General features: G+C 39.8%; 1 protein-coding gene across 3 annotated transcripts in view; it reads right to left on the reverse strand.

Annotated features, from left to right (window-relative positions):
- Positions 1-452: 452 nt before the first annotated feature.
- Positions 453-13,740, reverse strand: part of CSE1L (chromosome segregation 1 like) — a 41,946-nt gene continuing 28,658 nt past the window's right edge. For all 3 annotated transcript variants that reach the window (XM_026503691.4, XM_026503690.4, XM_057312477.1), the window contains 13 exons: positions 13,408-13,492; positions 11,874-11,935; positions 10,081-10,217; positions 8,862-8,965; positions 7,134-7,231; positions 5,710-5,860; positions 5,361-5,569; positions 4,883-4,980; positions 4,705-4,790; positions 4,080-4,161; positions 2,751-2,897; positions 1,786-2,017; positions 453-875 (listed from right to left, as the gene is read on the reverse strand). In XM_026503691.4, coding sequence (XP_026359476.1) covers positions 786-875; positions 1,786-2,017; positions 2,751-2,897; positions 4,080-4,161; positions 4,705-4,790; positions 4,883-4,980; positions 5,361-5,569; positions 5,710-5,860; positions 7,134-7,231; positions 8,862-8,965; positions 10,081-10,217; positions 11,874-11,935; positions 13,408-13,492 — 1,581 coding nt within the window. In that variant the 3' untranslated portion in view covers positions 453-785. The remainder of the gene's footprint in view (positions 876-1,785; positions 2,018-2,750; positions 2,898-4,079; positions 4,162-4,704; positions 4,791-4,882; positions 4,981-5,360; positions 5,570-5,709; positions 5,861-7,133; positions 7,232-8,861; positions 8,966-10,080; positions 10,218-11,873; positions 11,936-13,407; positions 13,493-13,740) is intronic.

Raw genomic sequence — 13,740 nt, forward strand, 5'->3', positions numbered from 1 at the left:
TCTGCAGATAAGACAGACACTCAAAAAGGGCAAACATGACGTACCCAAGAGCCTCGTGAAGCCCGGCAGGGCATTTCTCCCCGATCCACAGAGGGAACCATCCAGCCCAGAGTTCATGCTGCTGCCTAGAAATGGGTCCAGAAAAGTTCTAATAGATAAGCCACAAACCTGTATTAATGTTCCCTTTCCCTGGTAAGGAAAGAGTAACCTGTGTTTAAATTTCAATTTTTTAAATTCTTCACTATAATAGTATCAGCACCAAAAACCTGTCTTTAAGATGTTCTTAGTTCTTAGATACATATTTGAGGGCTTTTTAAGAAAATTTCTGATTAGATTTATAACTATAAAATGTGCATTTCTTGGCAAGTTACACCAGTGATTCTTTACTTATTCACATTTCCAATAAAAGCTTAAGGAAACGACAAAAATACAAAGGAGGCGAGAAACACAAATGGCGATGCCTCAAAACAATTTAGTAACAGAAAAAAGTCTCCACGCTCAGTGTCCGTCGAAATTAAAGTTATCCCAACAGTGCAAATGCCCAACTCATGATCACCACATACTGAACTTGTCCCTGCAAACTGGAAAGTCACCCACTTCTATTTATGATTACACAAACCACCTAATTTGCTCAAGGTTCAGCTTAAAGCAACATTTAATATTCTTTACAAGATGGAATTTGTGACAAGTTCAAAAGGAAAACTTGCTTTAATGCAGCTGTGCTCAGATGTCTGTGGGATTTCCTCAGAAACCATCCGGGGCTTAGCCAATCTGGAAAATGCAGTTCAAAGCAGTGTCACGCTGGCCGCCTGAAGGTATCCTTGGAGATACTGGAGTGCCTCCGCATTGAGGCTGCTGCTCACCATCGATGGAACCTGCAAGAGATGGGAACCTGCTGGAGATCCCAACAATCCAACACAAACCCCGTATCTCCAGAACCACCCCAGCTTGGAAGGGCAGGCCGTCCCCAGGGACTCCCGCAGGGACTCTCAAGGATCTCAACTGCTTTATGCCTTCAGAACTGGGTAGGCCTAAAAAGCAGATCCATAAGGAATTACTGCTGTTCAGTGTGGTAGTGGCATTGTGGGGATTAAAAAAAAAATCCTTATTGGTTAGTGATGCATAATTAGGTACATATAGGTGATATGACATGATGCCCAAGGAGAAACAAATGCAACAAGAATGGCAGAATACTGGTAATTTTTGAAGGTCCGTATGTGAAAGTTCATTATGCTGTTTCTGTGTTTGAAGTTCTATGTGTTTGAAGTTTTCCATAATAAAATACTGAAAAATACATATTTTATCAGATAATCTGGAAGAATCTGTAAAAGCTGCTGGATAATGCAACTCTACAGCCATCATGTTTACACTCCATGGTCCAGTATTTGAGTATGTTGTAGTTAAAAAAAAATGCCTACACTTTAATAGAAGAATTATTTCAATCTGGGAAATACATTTCTGTTCAAAGGGTTTTAGAGCACCTGGCTGGCTCAGTCGGAAGAGCATGTGACTCTTGATCTTGGGAGTCGTGCGTACAAGCCTCGTGTCAGGTGTAGAGATTACTTAAATAAATAAATAAAAAGTGTGTGGGGCAGAGGTGAGGGGCGTTTTATCCCCTGCTTTGTCCTTATTCCAAAAGTCACTTGCTTAAAATCTACTTACAGCTCAGCATTTTTAACAAAAAACAAAGGCCTAACTATACGCCCCAGAGTGAACTGCTACCTTTTGCCTTCCCAGAATGGCAGCCGTGAATCAAAGATTTCTGATTTCTGACAACACACTTACCCTTCCTGGACAGGCGGTAGACAGCTTGTGAAGTGACTGTGCCAGGTGAATTTTGGGATTGTTCACCATGGGACCTACAGGATCATGCTCTTTTTTCCCAGCAAATGCCAACTGTGAGAAGGCGGTCTGATACCCTGGTGTATCTTCAATGTCAATAAAATGTTCTTCATCAGGAATGGTATCATCTTCAGGTAACTCAAAAAGGCCAATCAGAGACTGTAATAAAGGAGTCCTGGATTTGAAGCAAGCAAGCAGACAAAAAAATCAAGTGAATACTTCTGAAGATCTAAACATACAGCAATTCCTCAGAGAGGTACAGTCTCAAGAGCTGCAAGGGACCTTTGAAACGGAAGACGGACATCAGTTCTTAAACCTGTCCTCCAGAACCACTCTTCACTTCTTTTTGGCCACAGCACGCCAATTTCCCTTTTGGAAACTACTCCATCCCCAGAGCCATCCAGCTGGCTGCAAGGAGAGAAGGCCATGTGATGGAAGCTAAACCTGAGATTCACTGCTGCTAAAAGTTAGAGGAAATAGGCCTCGAATCATCAGATCCCTTTCTGGAAGAGGGTACCTGAGTGAACCCAAAATGAGGCAAGGTTCTCGGAAGAGGTCGAGAAAAGCCAGGAGCACCAGTCATCGAGGACAAGCTCTTTTAGCCTATTCAATTTCTCCACTTTCAGATTTAAGCCAGTTTAGTTGGGTGTGTGTCATGAACAATCCTAGAGGTCATGCAGACCAGCAACTTTCACCAGATTCTCAAAGAGGCACATGAACCGTCTCCAATAAAGTTAAGAATCAGGAAACCTCTTTCTAGGCCCAGAAGGACCCACATGTCCTGTCTTGGATCTGATGGCTGCTGGTGGAGAACCTGAGATCAGAACCCAATTCTCAGACAAGCTTGTTTAATTCTGCAGTCATAAGGGAGGGAAGCTGTAATTCCCAAAATGTTATGGGGCACTTACCATAGCTTGGTATACTCTGTGTCCATCATTGGGGGACATTCTGTTAGTAATTTCGTTATGCCAACCGCGCAAATCTTTTTCTCTACATTTCCAGATACTTTCTGAATTTCAGGAATTATGATTTTTTCCAAAACCATTCCAAACATTCTATTAAAATAAAATATTAGACTGTCACTATAATTAAACCGTGAAGTACTTCGATGTTATTTACACTGACTCCTTAGGGCTACTACTTTTAGTCAGCTGAATGGCAGAGACCTAGAGATGACAAAGCAACAATGAAACCTCAAACCTTGACCCTGTGGCCAAGTGCTGCCAACAACTTCTGTGAAATACTAAAGTCTGTGCTTATGTGGAATCTTCACACCTTTCTGCCTCATGGTTTTGGTTTTTTTTTAATCACTCAAGAAATCTTTGAAAAATTAGAAATTAGATAAGAGAAAGAAGAATAAGAATTACCCATGACCCCACTATCCAGTAATAACTAGTTTTAACATTACTGGATTATAAACTTCCCCACTTCCTATGCTTACGTACCTTTAAGGGTATAAATGTTAATGACCATATTGTAAAAATTACTTAGCCAACGCTTTTAATATGTTGTTGCAAACATCCTAAAAGCAAAGTTTTTCACGATACTAAACGATGTAATATTCTGTTTCTACTTCACTAAAATTCCCTTTAGTGGAAACAGTGGGTATCAGAGATACTGGACATTTTAATGCTCTAGGTAAAGAATGCGTATTTTTTGCTTTTTAGAAAGATCACACCAATTTATCCACTAGCAGTTCATGAAACTGGTTTCCTCACAAACCTCTACAGCTGGAAAGCCTATTTTCTGGTACTACTTTTTCAGGCTAATTCATTTTTTATATCTCAGTCAGTCTGGAATTTTTTTTGATATAATACCAATATAGTGATCTCACTTCAGTTTCTTCTCCAAATTGTTCTCTATCATTTCTTTCTATCCTTCCTTTCTCTATGAAATGGGAAATACCACCTAACTACATTCTTTGTATATACACTAAGTGAAAAGCGGTTTTTCACCTGAAAAAAATCACACTACTGGCCTGAACAAAGGCAGGCTCCTGGAGACAACCCCAACCATCCAGAATCACACAGAACGCTGGCTGTGTAGAAGGGGGGGTGGGAGTTAGAAAAATGTTCGCAGGGGTTTTCTTCTTTGCAACTCAACAGTCCTAAGAATATTTTAAAAACCACCAAGAACTATAAAACCATCTATAAAACAGAAATACTGGTTTGTGCTAAAAGAGGTCAATTTTTTTGCTTTAAAAAACAAAATACAGTAAGTAATAAAAACAAACTTACTTTGGTTGTATGCCATCAAATATTTCTTGCAGTGCCAGCGCCCCGTATTTTATGCAATACAAATTAATAAAGACTAAGAAGCCTGTTGAAAGGAGATGCAGAGTATCAGTACAGAGGCCTCACTGCACTAAACAAGCGATTCAGCCCAAGTCTGCCATGTGAAGTAGTCATAACCATTAAAACCAATGGCTGACTTTGGCATCAATATTTGCCTTTATTATGCAATTAACATATAGTACAATGTTTTGATATCTAAACTTAACTTTGGAACACAATATATTTGAAACTGACTTAGTATTTGGAGAATACAAACATGTTAAAAATATTTTACAGAAAAAGCTTATAACTGATAAAAACATTTATATATAACCATAAAGGCTAAAGGTTTTAGCTACTTTCCCTCATTATTTCTGTTAAGAAGAGCCAAATGATTTTAATTTTTTAAAATATTTTATTTATTTATTTGACAGAGAGAGAGTGTGCACAAGACAGGGGGAGAGGCAGAGAGAGGGAGAAGCAAGCTCCCCACTGAGCAGAGAGCCCGAGCAGGGCCCTGGGATCATGACCCAAGCCAAAGGCAGACACTCAACCAAATGAGCCACTCAGGCACCCCGATTTTACTTACTCTTGATAAACTTTGTTGTTTTGGAATTCTGAAGTCTTTGGAATAGCAGAATGAAGATTTGTTTCCTGTACTGATCAACTGACTCACTGAAGAAGTAAATAAAAGCAACAAGTCAGCCTCTTCCGAGTACCCAACAGTCCCTGAGTAATCGTACAGTGAGGGTTACACGCATACTCACGGAGGCATGTGCTCTATTATACTGTTCAGAAGATAAAAACCTTGGTGGTCATTGGCTTTGGATGCAATGAGCTTCTGGAAGACACCTAATAACCCAGGCTACAACAAATTAGATCAAATAATGTTCAGTTAAAGAGGCGAGGATTAACTGCTCCAAAAGTTACACTTTTAGCAGGTGATATTTTGGTTAAAGGGTGCGTGCTGTAATAATTAGCATTTTTGCTTTTGTTTCTACTTCTGAAGCATAGAGAGAAAATATCCCATCACAATAAGCCTTAACACTGTTTCTGAAATTAACCTATTTGGCTCTATTTTATTTTCTACCATGGAGATAGAGGATACCTAATTGTAATAAAATACACATTAGTACTTTCTACTGACTACTTTGTTACATTTAGGAATTTTTAAAAATCTGCCATCCTCAGTTTCTCTCCACGACCTTACAAAATGACAGTTACATCAAAATAAATCCCACTCACAATTTTGTCAGCCGCAGCACTTGCTATCGTGTTTGAACCACGTTCTAAGAACGCTTGGAGAAGCCTCACTAGAGCAGGGATATTTCCTGTTCTTTCCCAAAGCACTGGCTGAAGGAGATGAGGAAATAAGGCCATATAAGAAGACGGGATATCATTTTTGTGTGTTTCCAGAAGCAAAGACATCACTTGAAAGACGTATGGAATAAATTCTGTTGATAAAAGTAAAAACAGAGCTGTCAGCTTCATTACTAACGGCTCCCACAAAAAGGCACATACTTCATAGGCAGGCTCCATTTTATTAGCCGCTTTATAGTTTTATTCAGTAAGAAACAAACTTCCTTTAACTTACCTTGTACATCATTTTGTAAAATTTCAGTAAACACCAGAAACAAAGCCTCCTCAAAATTTACAACAGCAGCAGGGTTAGCTTTGCAAGTTATTCTTACGGACAGACAGATCGCTTCAAACATGTAGTGATTAAAGTGAGGTCTGCTTGGGTTCTGGAATGAGAAACAGACAACTTCCGAGTGACTATATTAAATATCTAAAATAAAACACATACACCTACCCTTTCAAAAACACATCGAGAGGCCATCTTTTAAAAACATCAGTATTAAAAACAGAAAAACATCAGTTACACTTGCCTGCATACATGTTTGAGTTTTATGCGGACTTTAACATTCAGAAAATAAAACAATACTAATGCCTATTTCTTTGGATTTTTTTTATGGGCAAAAGTCCACTATGAAAAATAATTCAAGTCACAGGGAGATGACTACACAAGCTTCAGTTCCCAGCGCTATAAGGAACTGGTCTTAAACCCGTGTGCCCTCCTAGAGCCATCCCTGTAAGCGGTGGTGGAAGAAACGAGCAGGGACATGTTAAGTCCTGGCTATGCCCCTAGCCTTGTGTGGGACCTTAGGCAAGCCTTAACCTCTGTGGGTCTCAATGTCTGTATCTACAGAGGGACGCTACTGTCTATCAGTGGTTTTCAGCTTTTAAAGCAACATAACCCTATTTTCCATCGAACAAAATCCTTCTTGGAAGGCTACCATATGAAGTTGACGAACTCAGGAGATTGGGGTGGGGGACCGGGGAAGACCCAATGTCTCTTCTCTCTCAATCCTCCAAGGCCCAACGCAGTCCAACACCCTTACCAGAACTCAGTGGGAAAATGATCACTGTTCTCCAAAGTCCCTGTAATAGTTCTATAAATTTATCTCCTTTCCATAGAGTAATTAGGAACAGGCACCTCAAAAAGAATTTTGGCAGCCTTAAGCTGACTTTTATTTTCTAAATCTTAGTATTAATAAATATGAATCAAAAGATCTATAAAATTTTCGATCAAAGGAATGGACTTTACATGGAGGAAGTAAGAGTAAAGGAGATCAGACACAAGGGACTACACCATTGTATAAAAGTCTGAGTACCTTATTTGTGTTCACTTGGTACAAAGCCTGCTTTCCTCCACCGAAGATCATTTCAGATCAATTATCTGTACTTTTTCAATTTTATTCAATGAAACATACTACTTTTAAAATGAGAATAATTCAAATGAAACATTTTAAAGTTTCTGGCCCTACACTTACAAAGCCATGCTGCAATGTCTCCAATCTGATACCTCCCCACACTTTCCAAAGGTACGTAACTGTTGGTCATGAAGAATCCAGAGAACTTTTCTTAAGCCTGACCCGCTGCCAGAGAGTTCTGAGGCTCAAACAGTTTGGACCATAAATTAAAAAGCAACTGTACTTTTAAAACTGGTCTTGTTACCTTACTAACAGCTAATAGCTTCTGTGTAAGCTGAGTGATGAGGGTGGGGATGTAGGGGATTATGGCTTCTTGTAGGAGGGAAAAACTTCTCATGATAGCTGTAAAATATAAAAACAGCAAGAACAAATAGTTAAAATTCAGAACAAAACAGTGATTAGGAGAAAAAAAAAAAAAAAGTCCAGACTCATCACCAAAATTTTTAAGACCCTTAAGCAACCCCCAGATAGCTCTCTATATTTAAAAACAATCTAAATTTCCTTTCCTTTCAAAATTACGCCAAGGACGGACAACAAAATTTAGCTACTTTCAGAAGGCCTAAGGTATAAAAGAAAAAAGAGACAATAAGAAATAATAAGTGACTAAAGAGGCAAACACCGAGCAGGAGGATGTGGTAGAATGACTGGGGAAGGGTGAGGGACAGTAGCTGAAGGGAGGACAATTTCCAGTCTCTTTCAATTAGAAACCAGTGCCAGGTAATGTTTAGCCCTCGCCAAATGGACACATCACAGCCTACCAAAAACTGAGAGAAGACCATCTGCCCATCTCCCTCCAAAAACAGATCAGGAGCCCAAGAAAAATCTAAAAATACATATAAAGCTACGAAGGGTCAACACTACAAGAATACTGCTCATTAATAGATGCCTAAAAACATTTGGCATGGGAGACAGACACAGTATCAAGCTAAAAATGTACATAATTGTTTCCGCATAAGTTGAATAGATGTTTACCAAGTACAGCAGCTACTGCACGTCGGGCACAGAGGATAGAAAGTTATCCTCTCTCGGCTCCTAAACTTTGCCATGTTTCTTCTACCTGAGCCAGACTCCCCTTCCAGCTAGCTAACCACTGCGTATCCCTCACTCCCTAGACAAAGTGATCCCTGAGCTGGGTCAACGGGTTTGAGGATGGATCAGTGCCCCTCCTCTGGGCTGCCAGAGTCTGTTCACTCACTCATCCAGCAGTACTTATTGAGAAGGTATTACATCCGGGTGCTCTCGCACACCCTAGGAACACAATAACGAGACTACACGGCAGTGAACCTCACAGAAATGGACATGAAACAACAGCAGTTATGCATCACCGTTGGGAGAAGTACGGTGCTGAAAACACACACAAATACACACCTAGACACACTCTTATCCACACAAACACATGTACACACACATACACAACATACCCCAGGGGCCTGACCCGCCATCAGGGACAGTTTATTTGAAAAGCATTTCCTATGAGTCAGACACAGCTGGGCTGTTGGAATGCAACAGTGACTAACACTGCCCCTGAAGTCAGAGCTGTCACCGCAACGCTCTCCCAACGTAGCAACAGGCAGGTGCTTACAGCTGCCTGTGTTCTTGGCAGTAGCTCTATGGAGGCAGGATGCGTGTGGAGCCTAGCAAGTACACCCGGGTTTCACGCCAAGACCTAGCCTAGCGTGCCAGCAATAAAAGTCTGATCTGATCTCTGCCGTCAAGAAAGTCAATCTAGGGAAAGAAAAAGGGAGTCTGCTATTTTTCCTTTAACAAGAGGAGCTCTATATCAAAATAGGGTAAATTTTTTTTCTGAAAACACTGTTAAAAGATTTTCCATTTAAAAATATCTAAACCTACCTAATGCTTAGCCAACAGTATCTGGTTCATAGACTACGTAACCTGAAGTACAACTCAGAGCATTCACCCCTGTAATCGGAGATGGGATTCTTACAGTCTGTACACCAGGGAAACGGCCTACCTTTCATAATATATTCATTTTCTGAAGAGCCAGGAAGTGTGAGAGCTTTGAAAAGGTTTGTTAGCAGAATCTCAACAAACGGTGCGATTTCTGCGGCTGTAAAGCTATAGATGAAAAAACAGCTTTCAGTCACTGCCAACTCTTGAGCTGATCACTCTGGAATACCCTAGGGCAACCACTAAATCACACTTCTGGGCATAAAAGCGAGCCATCTCCCACCACTGACAATCAACAGACAGCTTAGGAAAGCAACTGTTTACATGTGTTCGTGTTAAGTTCCTAAAAAGGCATATCTGGAATCAAACACAAACCAAAATCCAGGCAAACCTGACATCATCTAAAGCTGTTCAGGTCACCCTTGGTTCATACCTATCAGCACCGAGAACACAGCTCAGACTCTCGGGGTCTCAGTCATCTGCTTTTCCTGGAGCAGGTGCATAAATCCTGCATGAGTTCTGAGCCTGAAGACAAGTACTGGTTTGACTCACCTCAAAAGATGTCCTTTCAACCCTTAATTGGCTCTAAGAATATCTGCACTTCAAGTTCTTGATGAAGAAAAGAAACTAGAACTGTTTTCCATCTCTTACCCAAAGCTCAGTTTCAAGAAATAACACTGCTGAAGGATGGCCTGAAAGACATGCAGACCATCCATTCCTCTACATTTTCTCCTTGGCTCAGGCCTGAAAAGCTACTCTCTGAGACCCTAGAGAACTGCTTTCACTCAGTTGCGTCCTATCTCCACACGGAGTAATAATGCAAAAACAGCCACGTAAAAACAACTTTGTCGCATGATGTTGCTAAGAACACTCCCTTAATGAAGGCCCATTTCTGAGCTGCCTTCTGAGTAACTGTTTAATTTTAATCTCAAGGACAATGAAAATTTTAACTCCCCAAGTTGCCCTCTATGCCTTGGTTGCAAGGAGAAAGCACATAAATTTCAGGAGTTTCTTTAACTCCTATACAGGATCCTTGGACACCCATTTCTTTTTAGAATCTCACATTATTTTCCTTTGCTCCAATTTCCTATTTAACTTTTTGTCATCATGTATCTATTTATAGTCCTTTTGGACTGAGACACAGAATAATGAGGGAAAAGTACACATTTATTTTTCAAACTACTAATGACATTATGGATACAGTCAAAGAGATCTTTGACCAGCACAGAACAGCTCCCACCCTAAGCTGAAAAAATACAAATGGCTTAGAATCAAATACTTACAGAGTGGTGTTGTTAGGCCCTCTCATGGTAAACAGCCTCTCAAGGGCATGTGCGGCATAAGTGTGAACAACAATACTTTCAGCTTGAAGGTGATTAATCAAGAGAGGAATAGAGACTAAAAGATGTTCTTTTGGTACCTGAAAAACACAGTCACATGCATGCTTTAACTCGATGCGGTCTTAGAAGGGCTTGCTGATTCTGGAAAGTGTGTTTTTTCAGCTGTTACAATGGGAGATGATACGGTTGAGAAATCAGAACTTCTACTCCATGTAATGGCTCAATTCACATTCACTTTTCCAATTCTCTTTCTCTGAGCATTAAACTATGGTCAGAGGAAAATCTTGTAGATAAAAACACACACTGTAAAATAATAATATTATGGACAAGCAAACTAAGATTTCATTATTAAGAACTATGCTTTTCACTAACAGGTATTTCTTGGCAAAGTCATTCAAGCTGTCTGTGCCTCATTTTCTCTTCTGAAAAAAGGGGTGGTGCAAAAATAAGAATATTAATCTTCACTAGAAACTTCTGGGGCACCTGGGTAGCTCAGCCCATTGAGCGCCCGACTCTTGATCTCAGTCAGGTCTTAATCTCAGGGCGGTGAGTTCAATACCGTGTTGGGCTCCATGCTGGGTGTGGAGCCTATGAAAGAAAGAAAGAAAAGAAAGAAAAGAAGGAAAGGAAGAAAGGAAGAAAGGGAAAGGGAAAGGAAAGGGAGGGAAGGAAGGAAGGAAAGAAAGGAAAGAAAAGAAAGAAGGAAAGACAAAGAAAGGCAGACAGAAAGACAAAGAAAGACAGAAAGCTCTAAAAATTTAGAATTCCCATTCATTACTCTTTAAAAAAAGAGAATAGCTTCAGGGTGCCTGAGTGGTGCAGTGGGCTGAGTATCTGACTCTTGATCTTGGCGCAGGTGGTGGTCTCGGGGTCATGACATCGAGCCCCCCATCGGGCTCCGTGTTTGGCACAGAGTCTGTATGACTCTCTCTCTTTCTCTCCCTCTGTGCCCCTGGCCCCTGCCGCATGCGTGCGCTCAGTCACTCACTCTCTCAAACAAATCTTTAAAAATGAATAAATAAAATAAAGTAGAACAGCTTCACAAGGTTGCATGTAACCCTGGTAAATACATGCCAAAGACATAAAAATTATAAATCACGAAATTACAGAATCACCCACAAGAAATAAACTGTGAATATTCTAAGGATACTACACAACTATTAAAAAATGAATTACATTTTCTAAAATGAGTACGTCTCAAAAACAATATTAAGCACAGTAAAAAAAAGAAAACCACATGTAGAACAAACCTATTGCATGATATCATTTATACAAATAAAATTTTAAACCTATAGAATACTATGGGATGCCTGGGTGGCTCAGTTGGTTAAGTGTCTGCCTTCGGCTCAGGTCATGATCTCAGGGTCCTGGGATCGAGTCCCACATTGGGCTCCCTGCTCAGGGGGGAGTCCTCTTCTTCTGCCCCTCCCCCCTGCTTGTGCACACTTTTTCTCAAATAAATAAAATCTTTAAAAAAAAGACAAGACACATAATCAACCATAAGCAATGTGTATACCTTGTTTGGATCCCAATTTCTTTATGAAAATCACCTTATAATGATTTTTGAGACAAAGGAGAAAATTAAGCATGGTCTGGAATCCCAAGTTTGTAAGAAGTTACTGTTTCGTTAGATGTGGATGGCAAGTAGGACTGCACAGAAGGGAAGAGAAGCTGGGATACAATAAAACTCTTAAGAGATTAAGTGGCATACAACATATAAATCAAAAGCTACTTACTTGATTCCTAAAAATCATAATGTATTTGATACCATCAGCTTTAAGGACAGGAAATTCATTCACTATTAAAAAAATAAAGCCACAGTTATTTAAGTGCTAAGGACTATTACTCCCAGATTGGTGACATTATCGGATTTTTGAAATATAGTCTGGTAACCAAAATGTCAAGTAATTGAAGCTTAATTAATTATATAAAGACCTACTCTGTAGCTACTCGTTCTGGTAAGATTATGATTAATTTTGTTTTCACCTCTTGTGAGTCATTACAAATGGACACACACTTACTACTTACAGTAACTGAATAAAAATGATTCAGACCACAAGCTAATGACCATGTATCATCTTTTAGCTAGAAGTGAAGCTATTCTGAATCAAAAACATGTTTCTCAGGCTGGGATTTGCTTTAATGTATGTGCTACTGAAGCAAGCACTGGCTGGGATTTCCTTTAAACTGCTCTAATGGTGGGAAAATAAATTAGTGAAAAAAGATAGAATATTGGTCAATTACTTAAAATTCTTAAAGCTAAATGGCAGTAAAACATGCAGGTCCATTACAACAGTCTCCCTTTTAGTGCATTTAAAATTTCCATACAAAAAGTTTTTTGTTTTTTGTTTTTAAATTTAAAGTAGGCCCCATGCACCATGTGGAGCCCAGCTCGGGGCTTGAGCTCATGACCCTGAGATCAAGACCTGAGCTGAGATCAAGAGTCAGACACTTAACTGACTGAGCCACCCAGGTGCCCGCCATACAAAAAGTTTTTTAAAAAAGGAATACATAATGTATCTTGATCAACATACTTTCATAAACATAGGAAGTTATCCTTATCAGTTTGAAGTACTTCAAATTTACTTCAATTTTTAAGATTTCATTTTTCAAATGAGAAGGGAAAGAAAACTGAAGTATAATTCCTAGAGTAAGCAGCACCAGCAAAACAAAGCTGAGCTACAATTTCATCTTAGTTGTTCCTATTTTCCTTCTACACAAGCAACATCTTTAAAGAAAGTTAATTTCAACTGGGCAAGATGTGGGGAAACCATTTGAGATTTTATTCAATAAAAGAAATAAGGGATGCCTGGGTGGCTTATTCGGTTAAGCGTCTGCCTTCAACTCAGGTCATGATCTCAGAATCCTGGGATCGAGCCCCACGTTGGGCTCCCTGCTTAGTGGAGAGCCTGCTTCTCCCTCTGCTCGTCCCCTGCTCATGCGCTCGCTCTCTCTCAGATAAATAAAATCTTAAAAAAAAAAAAAAAAAAAGGAATAACTGCAACAAGGATAGGAGCCAATCTTTTGAGTATCATGGTGCTGTAGTGCCCCTATTACGACTTTTGCCCTCATGTTGCTTATTCTGTAGTGTAAAATAACAATGCAGGGGTCCCTGGATGGCTCAACCGGCAGAGCACGTGAGTCCCGATGTTCAGGCTCTTGAGTGTGGCCACACGTTGGGTGCAGAGATAACTTTAAAAAACAAAACAAAAAAAAAAACCTCAAGTAAAAAGTGTTGTAAGTGGGATAAAAAACTTTTCGCAAACTCACCGTTAGCTGATTTTAAATCAGGGAGAATATGATTCACAAAGAACTCAGTCAGGTTTACAAGTTCATTTGCTTGTGTAATTCCATGCTGAAAAACAAATTTTTAACAGGGTAAATGACATGAAATGCCTGTATCCATCTAACACATAGAAAATTTAGGCAACTTTTTAAAGAACAGATTACAGGGGCGCCTGGCTGGCTCAGTTGGTTAAGCGTCTGACTCTTCATTTCAGCCTAGGTCATCAGCTCAAGATCATGAGGCCTGAAGCCTGCTTAAGAATCTCTCTCCCCCTCTCCGCCTCTAAAATAACTAACAGGTTACAAATTGAGATGAAC

Source organism: Ursus arctos, unplaced genomic scaffold (genome assembly GCF_023065955.2).
Source record: "Ursus arctos isolate Adak ecotype North America unplaced genomic scaffold, UrsArc2.0 scaffold_16, whole genome shotgun sequence".
Taxonomy (NCBI): Eukaryota; Metazoa; Chordata; class Mammalia; order Carnivora; family Ursidae; genus Ursus; species Ursus arctos.